This window comes from Pecten maximus, chromosome 8 (assembly GCF_902652985.1).
Source record: "Pecten maximus chromosome 8, xPecMax1.1, whole genome shotgun sequence".
NCBI lineage: Eukaryota > Metazoa > Mollusca > Bivalvia > Pectinida > Pectinidae > Pecten > Pecten maximus.
Genome location: NC_047022.1, coordinates 30,583,639 through 30,604,004, shown reverse-complemented (window position 1 = coordinate 30,604,004; position 20,366 = coordinate 30,583,639). Strand labels below are relative to the sequence as shown.

At 36.8% G+C, this 20,366-nt stretch overlaps 1 protein-coding gene across 1 annotated transcript in view; it reads left to right on the top strand.

The window, feature by feature from the left end:
* The window catches only part of LOC117333174 (GATOR complex protein Iml1-like), a 50,081-nt gene that overhangs the window by 14,994 nt on the left and 14,721 nt on the right, over nucleotides 1-20,366 (top strand). The window contains 11 exon segments of the mRNA XM_033892332.1: nucleotides 580-706; nucleotides 1,347-1,546; nucleotides 1,886-2,098; nucleotides 2,758-2,849; nucleotides 4,000-4,079; nucleotides 5,186-5,295; nucleotides 7,301-7,399; nucleotides 9,476-9,586; nucleotides 18,289-18,347; nucleotides 18,349-18,440; nucleotides 19,188-19,398. Of these exon segments, the coding sequence (XP_033748223.1) occupies nucleotides 580-706; nucleotides 1,347-1,546; nucleotides 1,886-2,098; nucleotides 2,758-2,849; nucleotides 4,000-4,079; nucleotides 5,186-5,295; nucleotides 7,301-7,399; nucleotides 9,476-9,586; nucleotides 18,289-18,347; nucleotides 18,349-18,440; nucleotides 19,188-19,398 (1,394 nt within the window).

Genomic DNA, 20,366 nt, shown 5'->3' with positions numbered 1-20,366 from the left:
GATATTGAGCTTATTTCACAGAAGCCTGGGGTAGGGGGCTTCCAGATACGTTTTCAGGATAGATATTGGATTATGTCTTCAGCTGGGTCAGTCCTTGGTTTAAATATTACTTCCTAATTACGGTATTAAACATAAATGACATCATTCAAAATATTCTGCAGTTTCATAATGCATGATTTTTTTTTACAAAATTGAAGTTTAGCCACCATTTAGTGGATAGGACAAGTTTAATATTTTGATTGAAGCAAGGTCACCGTACCATTCACTGGCTTCATTAATTGACTGGCTTTGAGCTTGGTTTTTTCTCTACTATGTCATTTTTAAAGAGAAAAAAATGTGTCGGCTTATCGATTGTCAGTTTTTTTTCCTGGCACCAATCAAATAGCCAATCCAATGCCTTTGATTTTGCCATGACATATTCCAGGTCAGCAGAAAGCAAACTTTAACAAAATATCTGGAGTATGACAGATGGTTAAATAGCTGTGAATTGGTAGAAAAAGTTTGATGTGTAATGTTGTCTGAGTGTCTCAGCAGCACTATTAACAGTCTGTGGACTATAGCCGACTCCTATACTCTTAGTCGCAGGCTTTCCTGTGTATCCAACCAGCACTACCGCTTCAGACAATGACAACTTTCCCTTTGTGGATTATGATGAGTATGATGCCCAAGTGTTCAAACTTCCCAACCACAACTACTCTCCTGCTGGGTAAATATGTCAAGAATTTGTTAATTTTGTATATATAGAGGATATCTAACAGTGTCTTCAATAATACCAAATACCTAGAGGATAATTTTATCTAACAGTGTCTTCAATAATACCAAGTATATTCCATGAGTGAGGCTAATATTTTGAGTGCACAGCAAGAGTGAAAAATGTCAAAATACTAGCTATTGTCATTTTGTAAGCAGTGTTTTGATTGGTCAAATCAGAAAAAGTGATATTTTCACTAGTGAAAAATATCACTTTCAAATTGATCGAATGAATAATCTTTTATATTTCACTGGTAAAAATGTAATGAAAATAAATTTCTTTAGTATACAATGGGAAATATTTATGATGATGATGATGAATATGGATACATAGTGTACTATACATAGGCTGAGTTTCCAATACTTGTGGGTGAAATCAGCACTTGGTTAACAGTTAAAAGGGCGGATATTTCACTGAGCAAAATTTTCTCTTCATATATTGAAAGCAAAACCCAGAGACGAATCACGGTATAATATAACTAGATTTCCCACAACATTTTACTACTTTAATTATTGTAACAAATCCTATATTATAAGATGTACTACCATCGATCCCCTGGTGTTATCATATTATCGAGTGACCTGCTTCCTTTCAGTAGAATGAAGAAAAAGAAAGCAAAGAAAGAACCACAGACATATATGGATGCGAAAAAAACCCATAAGGGCAGAATACGACGGTCATCAGACGACATGTTACTGGAAAGAGTACTTACGGCTGACCGCATGGATGGGGCCATCACCATCCCTGTCCGGTCAAGCAGTGGGGATGAGATATCCTCCTCAGTACCAGCCAGTGGTGAGTCTGAAGTCTAAAAGTTTTAAAACAATTGAAATATTTAGCAAACTTTTTCGAAAAAGTTTTCCCTTCAGTTATATTGCAGGAAAATGATTTTGATCCATTCTGCTTAGCTTCAGACAGTGACTTTATTCAGATACCATCAAGATAGGCAATATAATTTGATATTAAAAGAATATGTTTATAATTTTATCTACAAGTGAAGATATTTATTGTCACGAAATATCTAAATTGATAAATCATTATCTAGTGGTACAGATTTGATACAGAGTTATAAATTTTTGAGTGTTTTATGACAAGAATTGGCTTGAACATTGAGGTATACTGATTTGATTTCAGACAAATGTCATGTAAGAGACCTTGAAGACACGTCTGAGGAGGAGGGTGAATCCATACGCCCTATAGTTGGAAGTGCTGGGTCTCCATACTGTCACTCAAAGCACCTTCCGTCCATAACAACTCGTCGTGCTCTCATCAATCCATTTGCCCCATCAACCATGCATTTCAAAATGACATCGAATCGACGGCGATGGATTCATGCTTTTCCTACAGGTATCCTACTTGTCCTCTTAAAAAAATGTTTTTATAGCAAAGGTAAGAGTACAGGAAAAGAAATCTGAAAAGTTGATGATCATTACAAAGTTGGTATTAAACTAAGAGTTATTCATTACTCTGTATATATTGTATACTGGCATGGTGTTGTGCATAGGCTTTCAGAGGTTGGTCAATTTACACGTCCATTCGGAGGATTATGGGTCGACAGTCATCTGACCCAAAGGGTCAGAACGACCTATAGCCATCGTGCTTCCTCCGTCATCTTCATTTTTTCTATTTAAATTTATGATAATATTATATCTGTATTTGTCCCTATTAAGCATCACAATATTTCAAAATACATGTTGGTGTATATTATTTGAGAATCATTGATGAAAAAACAAATTGTTTAAAATGTGTGTTACTATTTCATGTTTTAGAAGAGTTGCTGTTAGATATTAACAGATAAATATTGTCAGTGAATGAGTTTTGGCCAAGGTCAAAGCCAAATTGTACAGTATGAGTCAGTTTAAATTTTGCTTACAACTATTAAGCTATATTTTATTGTGAATAGATTAAAAGTACCATACCATCGTAACATTCATCTTTTTCGTTAGATGGAATGTTATGTGCAGTATTTTAGGTTTGAAAATAATTCAAAAGTCTTCTTTTTGTAGATCCACAGGGTGCTGCCGTTCAGACTCATCACTTCCGCACATTTTCTGATCATGATGAAATGGAGGATAGCATTGATCTTCACACAAGAGAGGTAATAGTCTTTGGATCAGCTACCAAATCATAAAGATACCATTTGATGTGATGTAGATAAATCCTCCTGTTAATAATTGAATATCAGTTACTTGCATGATATTCTCAGCTCCAGATTTTTTTCATTCTTTGTATTTCAACTTCAGGTATTTGCAAAGACTTTCACACTGAACTCCACTTACTTGCATAGAAAATTATGAAAATTTAAGATGGACCATTAATCAATTTTTATATTTCTTTTGACTGGAAATCTGGTTATATCGGCATGCACTTCAAAAAATACAGTTTAGTCCTGATTCAGTCAGGAGCAACATATCTCTATTGCAGAGCAAAGTATTTAAAAGCATATTTATTCTGGAGATTTATTTATTTGGTAATGTTAATTGTAAAATGTATATTTGTTTAAAATTCTTAATAATGTACAGTAAAGATTTTACCAGTGTGTTTGGCATGTACTCAGTACCGTACACATAAATTCTGACAGCTGTTGCCACCATTTTCAAATGCAAGCAAACTTTGATACTGATGTCATTTAGGCTGAATAGTGTGATCCTTCGATAGTTCTTGTTCCAATATAAACATTTAACAGCAAACGAAATTCAATGTGTGTATCCTTTACGTTATCGGCCTGGTAAAGATGTTAACAATTCAATTCATTCTTAAGAGCATAACAATTAATTTGTTTTTCAGATCATATTATATATACACTTTAATTCTTGCAAAATTATTCTTTTGATTTGTTTTTTGCTTGCAAATGATTGATACATTATTATGTATCTAGTGCACATTTCCATGTCTACTGGGCGATAGAAGGAGCCAAACTCCAACTCAACCTATTTGCATACTGGAAAAAGCATACCGTGGTATGCAAATAAGCAGATTCCTCTGTATAAAAATAATAATAGGGCAGGGAGATACTGGTACCATGATTTTAAAAATCTTCTTGGCTGTCCATTCATCTGTCTGAGTCCAAGGATACACGATGCCAATAACACATTAGATATAAAAACAAAACCTCTAGATTATCAGTATCCCAATTGATAATTTTACAGTTAAAATCCCTTTGTGATATTACTTTTGTAGAGTTAAGGTCTTGTTTCAACAACTAGTTCATTATAAGTTTTGATTTCTTATCACATTGTTTAATGCAGACAAATTACCTGACCGTGGAGGCAATAAAGCAACGCTCACTGACACACCAGGACAGTAACGAGGGATCTGAACACACCAGGTAAAGGTCAGGGGTCAGAATACCAGGTCAAGTGTCAGAGATCATCAGGGATGGGGTTAAAGAACACAAGGTGAGGTAATGGAGAACACAAGGAAAGGGGTCAGAGAACACAAGATAAGGGGTAAGATATCATAAGGGATCGGGTCAAAGAACACAAGGTAAGGTGTTGGAGAACACAAGGTAAGGTGTTGGAGAACAAATGGTAAGGGGTTGGATATAATAAGGGAAGTAGACGGAGAACACATGATAAGGGGTCGGAGAACACAAGGAGAGGGGTCAGAGAAAACAAGGTAAGGGGTCAGAGAACACAAGGTAAGGGGTCAGAGAACACGAGGTAAGGGGTCAGAGAACACGAGGTAAGAGGTCAGAGAACACGAGGTAAGAGGTCAGAGAACACGAGGTAAGAGGTCAGAGAACACAAGGTAAGAGGTCAGAGAAAACAAGGTAAGGGGTCAGAGAACACAAGGTAAGGGGTCAGAGAACACGAGGTAAGGGGTCAGAGAACACGAGGTAAGAGGTCAGAGAACACGAGGTAAGAGGTCAGAGAACACGAGGTCAGAGAACACGAGGTAAGAGGTCAGAGAACACAAGGTAAGAGGTCAGAGAACACAAGGTAAGGGGTCAGAGAACACAAGGTAAGAGGTCAGAGAACACGAGGTAAGAGGTCAGAGAACATGAGGTAAGGGGTCAGAGAACACGAGGTAAGAGGTCAGAGAACACGAGGTCAGAGAACACGAGGTCAGAGGTCAGAGAACACGAGGTAAGAGGTCAGAGAACACAAGGTAAGGGGTCAGAGAACACAAGGTAAGAGGTCAGAGAACACGAGGTAAGAGGTCAGAGAACACGAGGTAAGATGCAAAGAGTCATGGAACTCAAGATTAATGGTCAGAGGTCAGAGAAAACCTAATAGGTCAGGGGTCTGGGAAACCCACATCAAAAGTCAAAGAAAACAAGTTAATCAGTGTAGAGTTAACGATCAAGGTCAATGAAGTAACTTGCTGTTGATGCATAAAGGTGACCAAATTATGCAACTGATAAAAGAATATGACAGGAATATCTAATGACTGATTTGTTCTTTAAAACCTAAATATATTTTCTCTCATTAGTTCGGATCAGTTGTCTGCCATTGGATCAGCTGGGAATGTTGCTGCAGCCTTCAATACGTCCCAACAGTGCTCCTCACTGGGCTCAAACACTTCGTTCCTTCAGGACTACAGTAAGTGTAAATAATGTCATCGATGAGTAAATATGGTGTCAGAATCCAACATATCCCAGAAATAACTCAGTTTGGTAATATAGTACATGTGTATACATACTGTATAATGTCCTGTGTAGTATTACTCCAATAATATTAGAGGTTTACACGACAGGAAACTTTTGACAGGCTGTCATGTAACCTCTAATCACCACCGCACATAAAACCTGTTGCTGTGACCCACCTAATTAAAGTCGTTTAAAAGTTATCTTTACTCACATTTCATATGATCTGACCTACCTTATTCTATTTATCTATCATAAATACACAAAGTCACACAACATGTGTCCATATCTATATCAAAGATCAGTGATTATTAGCCTCTTTTGTCGTTTAAGCGTAGGTCCCATTTGTATATACCGCCATACTTGTTTTGATTGTGACCTCTCGAGGTTATTTCCGGTTTATCCAAATATGGAGTTGAAATAGACGAAACAAACGAAACGCTGTGAAAATATTACGCTACGTTTTCCGTTTTATTTGCATTCCGTATTTTATAATAACCGGAACAGCAAAGTTGTTTTAGTGACCCAATATTTAACACAGTAGGTTGCAAGTGAATTATTGTGGATATAATTATATTTAAGAGGAGTCCATCAACAGTTTTTTGATATTTTTTTCTGTAATCTACATAGTAGCTATATACAGTCAAACCTGCTCTAACGACTGCCTGTCTATAACGACCGATTTTAAGATTCCCCATGAGATTTTACTATATAACAACCCTCTGTATAATGACTACCTGTCTAATGTGACTAATTACCAGTGATTTTGGAATGGCGGTCGCTAATTTGTTTTCTATAGCGACCGATTTCTGTCAGCCATCTTCTGCTCTCGGCAGTCATCCCTCATAAAATCCCCCAGAAAATTCAGACACACTGACCCTGGCCTGATTATACAAACAAAGGACCACCCCAACCCTGGCCTGATTATATAAACAAAAAACCCCTACCACTTGTTATCCTATGATTACTGTAGCTGCCCTGACCTGGGGCTTGCTGAGAGAGGAGTCGGGTCACCATGCGTGTCGGTATTACATTACAACTGTGCATAGGTGGCTTCATTTGACACGGTCAGTTAATTTTGTGATTACAACTAGGATACATCACTTCAATAACAAACACTGGTCATATCTGTCAACAAGATTTACTCACATGAAAGCCAATAATGCCTTTCCTAATCGTAGCTGTCAGTACTAGCTTTTGTACTGCCACCCTCTTTAATTAGTCAATACTAATAAAAAGTCGTAAACTGCCACAAATATCTGGATTTCAATTTGTGTCAGAAAAAAAATCTTTTGGTTTTAAGAAGTTTGAGTATATCACAAAATAATTAGTAGTAACACAAATATAATTAATTAATTATTGTGTATTCTTCTTCTTTATTTAAGAAAGAAAGGGAGATAATTTGATAAATACATTTAGCATTATTTCAGAACAAAATTTTTTTTTTTCAAAGTATCCATAAGACCGTTTTGAGTTATATTTTGTCTTTGAGTCCACAAAATCATTAAAGATTAAACCCTTCAGATTTATAAAAATATATATATATAAAGTTTATGCATTTATTTGACTTCTGACTGGTCTTCTGAATGCCCTGTTCAATGACAAGTTATTTATGGCAGTTTCACGTAAATTGGTTGGTGCGATAATTTTGACCTGTCTATAAAGGCAATCTGTCTATAGTGACCGTTTTTCTGCCTCCCCTTGGGCGGTCTTTGTAGACAGGTTTGACTGTATATGTAGCAGCTTCAATCACCTTGTCAGGATTCAGACAGCTAATTAGGTAATCATTTGTGGCCAACATTAAATTCAGGCCAATTTGTTCAAGAAGACAGAGGATGAAACATTTGGACCAATTTTGTTTCAAGGATGATAGCTTTTGTCACATTATGTTTAAATTAATATGTTGTTTCAGAATAACTTAGCTTTTGTCACATTATGTTTAAATTAATATGTTGTTTCAGATAAACTTCCTCTGAATAACCACATGTCCAAGGATGGTCAGAGGTCATGGGTATGGGGACCTACTGGGGAACAAGAATGGAGTCCTAATATGACCACAGGTTTGGAAATTTACTTACAGCATCTCTAGTTCCACTAAACTCTTGTTGTGGATGTTGATACAGTCCAACTTTGTTAACTGTAACCTGAATTTTAACAAGGTTTAGCTGTAATATTAATTGTATGTATTGTAATCAGCTGCATCTTTCCAGTGTTTGTATATGACTGTATCCTACAGCAGGGATGGCCTGTTTGTGTGTGTGTACATATACAGTAATTATATAGATGTATATAGGTTTGGTTGTATTCAATAGTTGTTTGTATATGGTTAAATAATCAAATTTTGTGTGGGAAAGTGAAAAGGACTGTTACAGTAAGAGTATTTAAAACACATACATATACACTCTATTAATTTTACAACAATTGTAAAAGACATTTTATCATCTCATATACTAACTGCTCTCGTTGGTTCGGATGGAAGTGTGAGTGTGCTACCAATGTCCCTTCCAGTGCTCCTGGGACGTTGGTCTTCTTAAACATGTGGGGTACAGTTAGAAAACAGGTTGATATTGGTTAATAGTGGTTATGCATTATTTTTTTTATTTTTTTTATTTTTTTTTGCACCTGTTCCAGTTTGAAAATGATATCCTTGATGATAGGTAGCCTTGATATGTAGTTATAATGATTGCATAATTACCATTTGTAGGTATTGCTTTGGTTTGCTTTACTTATTACTGGTCAATTCCATCCACATCATAGAGGGTAGGAAAAGAGTGGACAGGGAAAATGTCACTATTAGGATAATGTACAGCATTTTATTACATCTCTTGCAAAATATAGTGAAATATTGATTCAGGAAATGCTATTTATCACTGCAAAGAAAAAATGGTGTCTTTACAGACAAGACCCAATGGAAATCTAGAACACAGATCATTTTACATAATAGACCAATTAGAAAGCTTGATACAAGTTGGTCCGGAAGCTTGATACAAGTTGGTCAGTTTGGTATTACATTTCTGTATAAGCATTTTCAATCATGGTTTTTGGATGTATGGGATATTTTGAGGAATTTATAAGTAAGTAATTATGTAATGAAAAGAATATTTAATAGTATTTTCAATACTTGTATGGTTAGGTTTTGGTATCTTTATTACTTGTGGATCGACAATACTAAATAAATCTAAAAATAATAAATATATTTCTTATTACTGAAGACACTAAATATCTAATACTCTTGCACCTTGGTTTAACCAGGACTGGTAGCTAGCAGGTTTCTCATCTATAGATAAGCAAGCAGATGTCTATGGTACAGGTGTTAGCACTGTTAAATATCTATCTCTTTGTTTCCACTATTTTGAGATGTACACATTGTAACCTAGGTCCTTAATATTTACACCTGTGGCCCGTTTTCACTTTGTTCCCACCCTGTGATGTTTTTATTTGTATCTAATGGTATGTTTACCCTTTTACTGAAATTTTCATTCAAAATACTTGAAAAACATTTCTTGTCAATTTTACAGATTTTAATTTTATGTGAATGTAGGCTTCTGGTCAATTTGTCACTATAGATTTTGATGATCATAATTTGTAAGACAATGAAGTACATTTTACCATATCTATTTTTGAAGGTCAAGGTCACTTAATCCTGTTTTCTTTTTCTTTTCTTTGAAATGTCCTGTTTATTTCTCATTTTATGTTGAATGTCTATCAAGCATTAAAAATACCACAAATTTCAAAATTTGTGAAACTTTCTGGTTTAACTAAGGTTCAAAATTTCAAGCTGATAGTTAGCTCCAGAAAAAAATGATAGACCTCAAACTCTTTGGAACAATAAAGATGTTTTTTCCTGAACTTAGGGTCCAGAATCTGGAGTTTCCTTTTCCCATGAGGAAGATCATAGTCAGTTTCTATAACTTTGATGTGAATGACAAAATCTAAGATTGGTATTTGCATAATTGATGGTCTAAAAAGTACCTAGGGTATGTTTTCTAGGGTTGAGAACTGGAACAAGAAAAAATCAGGAAATATTAAGTATGGAAGGAAACTGTATCAGAGAATGTAACAATTTTTTACAGTATTTAATATCACAGAGAAGTTGACACTTCTGACAGCAAGACTATGACCTTTTGACCTTTCAGGACATGACTGGCGCCCCCTGGAGTATGATAAGGCAGCATCCAGCAAGTCCTGTCTCGTCAAGCCTATACTTAATGCTGATATAAACTCTAAAAAATTCTGTGCCTGCATAAGTAAGACCATAGCGTAAATCTGTTGTGAAACTTTTATCCATTTGATGTCATGAAGGAAGTTATTTTTGTTACCTGTGCATACAGAATTTAAACAAAGGAAAAAATGTTGCTTAAGAACCAGAGAGTTTGTAATGATGTGTACAATGTATATTTGCACAGTAACTAAATTGTCCCAAAAAACATGTCTTGCATTACAGGAGATTTGAGATAACTTCCTTTGTTGATGTATTTTTCATAAATTTTAAGTAAATATATATTTCCAACTAAACATGGGTAGCCTTAGGTTTGGTGCTTTGTCTAACCTTTCACAGCTTTTTGCAATTGGGTTACATCCTGCACATTTAAACTAAATTTAGAAAATTCCTTATATCGAGGATGTGTATATAGACTACACTACATGTAATTACTCTGTGTATCTGTCAGTACACTGCGGGACAAAGCTTGTGTACAAGTTACCTCCACTTAATTAATTTATATGTATACCATAGCATGGTAAAGTTCTGCACTTATTGACTTGATTAGATTTTGGTGGTCATTGGTCAAGTCTAAGGGGTCAAAGGACGAGCTTGCTCACTTTTTGAAATATAAAGCTTCCTTACCTGTCCTGACCTGGCTTGCAGTATTATTTCAAGGTAGCCCTCTCAAGATTTCAACAATATGCATTTATGGCCCTGGATGCAGGGTAATATGAAGATTTGTTTACCTGAAGGTATCATATTTCTAGAGGGCTTGCCCGAGGGAAATATGAGAGCTGAGGGTAAACAAACCTTCATATTACCCTGCATTCAGGGCCATAAATTGTTTATTATACCGAAAAATAATCAGTAATGATGAAACTCAAAAATAAACTGAAGATATGAAATATTTTTATCACAAACCCCTGTGATCCCGGTCGCTCAATTGATAGATTCCAAGTCAAGGTGTTATTGACAAGTTTCTTTTAGAAACTCTTGGAAACAGTTGGCGTGTACATTTGTTGATATTTTCATGTTCTGAGCAATCCTGTTTTGCAGAATTTTATCTATTTCTGCTTCTTTGACTGCACGAAAACGTTTGCGTTTCTGTTCGTCTGCCATTTGTAAATAACTGGAAGGGAGACAACTCCTTGCAACAGAATGTGGGGGTCGCCATGGGGGCACGCGGTCCAGGGAGATATGATATTTGTCTCCCTGGCTCACGCGCCTGTTATAAACATAAGATATAATAATAGCTATTGTTAATTAGTCTCTCATTAAGAACTCTATCTGATACACTACCTGTCACTGAAGCTTCATACTTTAGGCATGTATTCACCTATGTGAGTGGTCATATGTTACTTTGGCCTAGATTTTGACCTTTGACCTACATCAAAGAAAAAGCTTGTCTGGGCTCCTCCTGTACACTTGTGACTGGAACTTCAAATTTGGGGTATGAGTTCACTCAGGTAAGGTAGTGTGCCATGCACCAAAACTAGGTAACTTTGACTTACATTTTGACCTTTGACCTGCACCTAGTGGGGACCAAGTCACTATAATGTTGCCCTGTCCTGACAGTTTATTTTTCCCTGTCCTGACTGTAAATGTTGCCCTGTCCTGACTGTATATGTCGCCCTGTCCTGACTGTAAATGTTGCCCTGTCCTGACCATTATGTTGCCCTGTCCTGACTGTATATGATGCCCAGTCCTGACTGTATATGTTGCCCTGTTTGACTGTATATGTTGCCTGTCCTGACTGTATATGTTGCCTGTCCTGAGTGTATATGTTGCCTGTCCTGACTGTATATGTTGCCCTGTCCTGACTGTATATGTTGCCTGTCCTGACTGTATATTGCCCTGTCCTGACTGTATATGTTGCCCTGTCCTGACTGTATATGTTGCCCTGTCCTGACTGTTATGTTGCCCTGTCCTGACTGTATATGTTGCCCTGTCCTGACTGTATATGTTGCCCTGTCCTGACTGTATATGTTGCCCAGTCCTGACTGTATATGTTGCCCTGTCCTGACTGTATATGTTGCCCTGTCCTGACCGATATGTTGCCCTGTCCTGACTTTATATGATACCCTGTCCTGACCGATATGTTGCCCTGTCCTGACTGTATATGTTGCCCTGTCCTGACCGATATGTTGCCCTATCCTGACCGATATGTTGCCCTGTCCTGACTGTATATGTTGCCTGTCCTGACTGTATATGTTGCCCTGTCCTGACCGATATGTTGCCCTGTCCTGACTGTATATGTTGCCTGTCCTGACTGTTATGTTGCCCTGTCCTGACTGTATATGATGCCCTGTCCTGACCGATATGTGCCCTGTCCTGACTGTATATCGCCCTGTCCTGACTGTATGTTGCCCAGTCCTGACTGTATGTTGCCCTGTCCTGACTGTTATGTTGCCCTGTCCTGACTGTATATGTTGCCCTGTCCTGACTGTATATGTTGCCCTGTCCTGACCAATATGTTTCCCTGTCCTGACTGTATATGTTGCCCTGTCCTGACTGTATGTTGCCCTGTCCTGACTGTTATGTTGCCCTGTCCTGACTGTATATGTTGCCCTGTCCTGACTGTATATGTTGCCCTGTCCTGACCAATATGTTGCCCTGTCCTGACCGATATGTTGCCCTGTCATGAATGTATATGTTGCCCTGTCCTGACTGTATATGTTGCCCTGTCCTGACCGATATGTTGCACTGTCCTGACTTTATATGTTGCCCTGTCCTGACTGTATATGTTGCCCTGTCCTGACCGATATGTTGCACTGTCCTGACTTTATATGTTGCCCTGTCCTGACTGTATGTTGCCCTGTCCTGACTGTATATGTTGCCCTGTCCTGACTGTATGTTGCCCTGTACTATCTATTTGTTGCCAGATTAATTAGATTACAGCTGCAGTGTCGGGTTAGATAAAGCACCATTAACCATGTCTCATACTTCATTGGACTGTGTGTATTGTACTGTACAAATGTTCTGCTTGCTTTCATATATATTTCTTGTGTCGGATTAGCCCATAGGTGACTTTCACCTCAAATGAGTTCAGAGTTCATGTAAGGCCATGGCCTTTAAATATTGTAGACCTGAAATAAGGGCATGATCTATTGATCTGAAGCCATAATCTGTCTAACATATCTCCAACTTTCTCATATTTCGCGAACGGTATGTATACCTCGTGCGAGAACAAGGCTAGGTGAAATGATTTTACATCACAGAAATTATCTGGTTAGCAGCACATTTGGACAGGTGTGTGTGTAGTGATATATAGTTTTAAAGATTCCAACATTCATTTGTAGTAGCTACATCATTATGAGTCTGTATGAGCCCAGTATCAAGAGTACATTGTGTTACTCAAGCATGTTTGAGTGTTAGCACTATATAAAGGGTAGTGCATCTGGAATCACTGGACCAAATGTCTAATCCTAACACTCTGGGAGTGATACTAACATGAAAACATTTCTAAAATTAGATGTCATACAAGGATGTAAAAATCAAGTTAATTCCAATTCGAGAAAACATAATTTCCAGGTAGCCCTAAAATCCTTTTTATGAGATAGACTTGACAAAGTATCATTATTTCTATAAACACTTCAATCAAACACCTATCAGCAAAAATACAGATTTACCATTATAACAATGTTGATTATCAGAGGTTTGGAAAATTTCATCCTCATGTTGTGTTATATTGATCTCGGGACACAAACTTAGGCAGCAAACAAAATATTCAAAAGTTATTATCACCTCACAACAAGTCACAGAGATATAGAGATCAGTCCATACATAAGTTATTATCACCTCACAAGTCACAGATAGAGATCAGTCCATACATAAGTTATTATCACCTCACAAGTCACAGACAGATAGAGGCCAGTCCATACATAAGTTATTATCACCTCACAAGTCACAGACAGATAGAGATCAGTCCATACATAAGTTATTATCACCTCACTAGTCACAGACAGATAGAGATCAGTCCATACATAAGTTATTATCACCTCACAAGTCACAGATAGATAGATATCAGTCCATACATAAGTTAGTATCACCTCACAAGTCACAGAGGGATATCTGTCCATACATAAGTTATTATCACCTCACAAGTCACAGAGGGAGATCTGTCCATACATAAGTTATTATCACCTCACAAGTCACAGACAGATAGAGGTCAGTCCATACATAAGTTATTATCACCTCACAAGTCACAGACAGATAGAGATCAGTCCATACATAAGTTATTATCACCTCACTAGTCACAGACAGATAGAGATCAGTCCATACATAAGTTATTATCACCTCACAAGTCACAGATAGATAGATATCAGTCCATACATAAGTTAGTATCACCTCACAAGTCACAGAGGGATATCTGTCCATACATAAGTTATTATCACCTCACAAGTCACAGAGGGAGATCTGTCCATACATAAGTTATTATCACCTCACAAGTCACAGACAGATAGAGATCAGTCCATACATAAGTTATTATCACCTCACAAGTCACAGACAGACAGAGATCAGTCCATACAAAAGGTATTATCACCTCACAAGTCACAGACAGATAGAGATCAGTCCATACATAAGTTATTTTCACCTCACAAGTCACAGACAGATAGAGATCAGTCCATACATAAGTTATTATCACCTCACAAGTCACAGACAGAGATCAGTCCATACATAAGTTATTATCACCTCACAAGTCACAGACAAATAGAGATCAGTCCATACATAAGTTATTATCACCTTACAACAAGTCACAGATAGATAGAGATCAGTCCATATATAAGTTATTATCACCTCACAAGTCACAGACAGATCGAGATCAGTCCATACATAAGTTATTATCACCTTACAACAAGTCGCAGATAGATAGAGATCAGTCCATACATAAGTTATTATCACCTCACAAGTCACAGATAGATAGAGATCAGTCCATACATAAGTTATTATCACCTCACAAGTCACAGTGAGATAAAGACCAGTCCATACATAAGATATTATCACCTCACAAGTCACCGAGATATAGAGATCAGTCCATACATAAGTTATTATCACCTCACAACAAGTCACAGGGAGATAAAGATGAGTCCATACATAAGTTATTATCACCTCACAACAAGTCACAGGGAGATAAAGATGAGTCCATACATAAGTAAGTATAATTCATATAAATGTTACTAAAATAAAAATGTTGCCTATTACCCTTATATTCTTTGTCATCCATCTAGTGATGATATGAAAGGTCAAAGTTCAAGATCACTCATACTTACAAGGTATTAAACCCATTGCTACATGTCGTCATTCTTTTCTATGTATACACACACATCCTTGCTTTGTGCATCTGTGTGTGCATCCATCCATCTGTCTATGATAAACTTGTGTACATCTCATGACCTTCTGGATAGTTTAAGTAGTGTCATATTTACACAATTCAAGGTCTACACAACGACAGATACAGTATAAAATCCTAAGATCTTATTCTACACATGATTAGGTTTTCGTAATGAAGCTTTTAGTTAATGTCATCTTTACTACTTTTGAAATATTCATTACCAGTACAGGTAATCATATACAGCCCCATGCACCTTTTAAATATCATTACCAGTACAGGTAATCATATACAGCCCCATGTACCATTTAAATATCATTACCGGTACAGGTATACAGCCCCATGTACCTTTTAAATATCATTACCAGTACAGGTATACAGCCCCATGTACCTTTTAAATATCATTACCAGTACAGGTATACAGCCCCATGCACCTTTTAAATATTGTATTACCAGTACAGGTATACAGCCCCATGTACCTTTTAAATATCATTACCAGTACAGATATACAGCCCCATGTACCATTTAAATATCATTACCAGTACAGGTATACAGCCCCATGTACCTTTTAAATATCATTACCAGTACAGGTATACAGCCCCATGCACCTTTTAAATATCATTACCGGTACAGGTATACAGCCCCATGTACCTTTTAAATATCATTACCAGTACAGGTATACAGCCCCATGTACCTTTTAAATATTGTATTACCAGTACAGGTATACAGCCCCATGTACCATTTAAATATCATTACCAGTACAGGTATACAGCCCCATGCACCTTTTAAATATCATTACCGGTACAGGTATACAGCCCCATGTACCTTTTAAATATCATTACCGGTACAGGTATACAGCCCCATGCACCTTTTAAATATCATTACCGGTACAGGTATACAGCCCCATGTACCTTTTAAATATCATTACCGGTACAGGTATACAGCCCCATGCACCTTTTAAATATCATTACCGGTACAGGTATACAGCCCCATGCACCTTTTAAATATCATTACCGGTACAGGTATACAGCCCCATGCACCTTTTAAATATCATTACCGGTACAGGTATACAGCCCCATGTACCTTTTAAATATCATTACCAGTACAGGTATACAGCCCCATGCACCTTTTAAATATCATTACCAGTACAGGTATACAGCCCCATGTACCATTTACTGGTGGGGGAGAGCGGATAGCAGTATATATAATTGAACACTGCTGACTTTCCTTTTATTGGTTATTATAAGGTGTCTTTAGGTTTATAAAGAGAATATAATTAAGTTAATGTATATATAATGTGAAATTAATTTGAAATAAAAAGTTTGATCATTTGATAATCCTTAGCACAAATTTCTACTAACTACAGCAACCAGTCTCAAATTAGTTTCCCTATAACTCAAGTTTTTGATGGGGATGATATGTTTTTTACTTAAAAGACAATCATGTTAAGTCATTTATTCAGAATTATCAGTACCCTAAGGTTATAAAAGCAAGCCATGCTTTCTGTTGCTAGAATCATTTAGAGCTTTGAGTTTTAGCAATGGAACATCCAAAAATCTGAAAGCAACTTTGCATGAGGCTACTCGCTTGTGTTGAATTTCAACAAAATATGGAGAAAAAAAAATTTAAATCCTGCATGATGGTGATTTGCATGAAGAATTCCTCATTATATAAACAAAGCATTTCCTGTGCTGTTTTTCATAGTGAAAGTTGTCTTTTATAGGTTGAGAAAAAAGATCATTTTCATTTCTGTTCAGATTTGCTTTTCAAATTCATTCATTAAAGTAATCAATTTGACCTTAGCTGTATGTAGTTACACTTACGTTTGTACTTGTGTGTAACTACATTTACTTTGTATTTGCCTTAAACTACATATATTTGCGCGTGGCAAAATGTCTTTTTGCGTGTGGCTACCATTTCTTTTTGCGTGTGGCTACCTTTCTTTTTTTCTCTACAATATGGCCTCTTTGTGGTCAGTATTAAGGCACTTGAGATAGCTTTTTCCTATGTAGTGGTTTTTCCTTTACTAACATACATTTTTTGGTTTGCTTCCTTTTGCAGAAAAGATTTGAATTGAATGTTTTATTTGATAACTTTATAGGGTTATTACTTGGTATGGTATGGTCAGGCATTGCTATATCTACTGGAAAGGCTGTCATTTTGAGGTGGCTCAATTTTCAAGAATACTGTATTTATCCTCAAATAAATCCTGCTCCCCTGTTGCAAAAGTTCAGTATTAAAGTTTGGAGATAGCTTTTTGTGAACTGCTTTTAGCTTATCCTAAAATTGAAGATTGTTGGCCTGAGCTTATTTGTGGATAAATACAGTAGAATAAAATACATACCTGGTATTTCAAAACTAAAAGTAATTGATAAAATAATGTGTTCATTTCCTAATTTTTACTTATTTATTTAAACTGAAAATTAAGCCATAGAAAGAAAACTGCCTTTACAGTGCTGTAAATCATTGAAATTTTTACTAGTGGGGTGACACCTAAAGGAGTGTCACAGAAAGAATGAAGCCTATAGCTAGTGAGTGACAATACATGTAACTCTGTTTCGGCATGGTTTTCATCAAAACCGCTCGATATCTAAATTTCGACCAATAAGAAGACTCTGTGTTGTTCACATGGCAACAAAACCCATAAAGTTGAATTTGCAGTCCCCTAATACACCTACATACTAAATTTAATCGAAATTAAACAATATCTAAATTTCAACCAATCAGAGGCCAGGAATTGGCAGCTATTTTGTTTAAATATGAAAGTGAGAGGTTACAAGAGTAACCGGTAATTCATTGAAATTTTTACTGATATCAATTTTCATGTACAAAGCAGCGCTGTGGTTTGAGATGCTAATTCAAAAAATAGGGTCATGCGTATTGTCATCAGCTGACAGACTGTCATAGATTGTGTCAGCTAGCTCTGAAATTTGAATATATTTACTACGTTGTATGTTATTTAAAGATAAAAAACCAGGACTTCATCAATTTCAATGATTGTAGAGATGAAATTTCAATGATTTACACTAGTTAGAATGAATCTTTTCTCCTTGACGAAGATTGTAGAGATGTTTATTTCGGTATTAGTGTAATGATATCACCTCAGAAGAGACCCAACATTGTTCTGTTTATTATAGTATGTTTCAGGGTTCCTACCAGATTTATGATAGAACACAGTAATACAATTCAGTGTGATGGTGAACAATAATTGTGATTGATCTTATAAAATCAGTCAATATTCACTTTTTTATGAATTTTCTATTGAATTTTGATATTGATTGACAGACTTATAATTTTTGACTGCTATACACATGTAGTGATGAGAGCATGGCATGTGTCCATGTAGTCACATGCTGCTATTGGATCACTACATGTGTGTCCCCAAGCTACGTTGCTATAGTGTGCTGTATGACCAGGTGTGGACTGGAAGTCTCTGACCATCCCTGCCTCTCTCCCCATCACCACTGACTACTTCCCCTGACAAGAAGAGTCTACAGACGGACTATGTTTTTGCTGCCTATGGTCTGCTGCCTGAGCAGGATGGTGACTACGATGTTGACTACCAGAGGTATCAATATTATACCAGATAGATGGTTAAAACAATATGACAATATTTAAATCATATTTATTTTAATTTTTGTGCATCAACTTTAGTGAATTGTATCGATCAAGATATGAAATACTAGTAACAGTAATTATCTGTTGACAGAAGTGTATTGAAGTATATTGCTTACTCTCTCAAGTAATTCATAACTTGCCTGTTTAAGAATAAGAAGGCAAAAGCAATTTAATTAAAGGGGCATTCCTTCGTTCGGTCATGCACAATTTCTGTTGACAAAATTTATGTCCAAACGATGATTATATGAGTGTATGTGCCTACATGTAATGAAATTAACGCTGAAATGTACAGGAAAAAAGCATATCATATGCAAATACTGGATGTCTTTACAATTCGTAATTAGTGATACTTCGGGTCGAATTAAGATTTGTCCTGACATAATTCTCGAAGAATGTAAAGATTATAACTTTTACTACTTGGGGGAAAAAAAACATATTTTCCAGTAAGTTTCATTTTGAAGACCTAAACTTTATTCAAATGAAGGAATGTCCCTTTAAAGTAAATCCATTTTGATTTGGGAGTCATGGAATTAGCCCACAGCTTACACTTCTATTGTAATGTGAGAGTATCAGGGTCAGGTACAGTTAACATTCTATTCTGATAGATTATTGACAATAGTTTACACTTTCATGTTCTTGTGTTTATCAAAGATGAGACACATAGCCTTTCCTAATGGCCATATTTTGTATTTTCCAGTCTGTCCACAGATGAGAAGTATTTTAAAAGGAAGAACCTGACTTCTAAACAGGTGTTTAAGGAACTGGTTTCCCAACGTCTGTCCCAAGGATTCCAAGTAATCGTCAATAATTCACAGCGCTCTAAAGCTCAACAGGTGTCCCTAGGCTCCAGCCCACAGTACCAACACACTGTGGGACTTATACGTGCACGACCACGCACAGAACAGTCGGTATGTTGGCCTTTACTTTGTTCCTTACCTGTGGTGAAATTACAGTTCACATGTATCTCTACTATAGGCTGTAGTTAGAAATATTCTGTAGGACCAATGTAGTCCTCGGAGACTAGTATGGATTTAATCTTAATATGTCTTCAGATGCTTTAAGTTTGGATTTAAGTTGTATAATTAGTTTTCTACCATAATACCCTGTGTTATTCCACTCTCAAACCATTGTATAAATGTCCCAACTGTTGGACAATTATATGTTATATACCACTAGTGGAATATGACCTTTCGGTCTTTTGATTGGTCAATAATTCGAACTTTGACCCGAGCTGCAATTGTTAGCTCACCTGCCCGAAGGGCAAGTGAGCTTATGCCGTGGCGCGGCGTCCGTCGTCCGTCCGTCGTCCGTCCGGCCGTCCGGCCGTCCGGCCGTCCGTCCGGCGTCAACTTTCCATTCAAGCAACTTCTTCTCAATAACCAAAAGGCCTAGAGACCTAATATTGGGCCTGTAGCATGCTGGGGTGAAGGGCTACCAAGTTTGTTCAAATGAATGACCTTGACCTTCATTCAAGGTCACAGGAGTCAAAAAGGCTAAAATCTTTAAACGACTTCTTCTGAACAACCAACAGTCCCAGGGAGTTGATATTGGGTCTGTAGCATGCTGGGGTAAAGGGCTACCAAGTTTGTTCAAATGAATGACCTTGACTTTCATTCAAGGTCACAGGAGTCAAAAAGGCTAAAAAAAAATTAGACGACTTCTTCTAAATAGCCAAAAGACCCAGGGACTTGATATTGGGTCTGTAGCATGCTGGGGTAAAGGGCTACCAAGTTTGTTCAAATGAATGACCTTGACCTTCATTCAAGGTCACAGGAGTCAAAAAGGCTAAAATCTTTAAACGACTTCTTCTCAATAACCAAGAGTCCCAGGGACTTGATATTGGGTCTGTAGCATGCTGGGGTGAAGGGCTACCAAG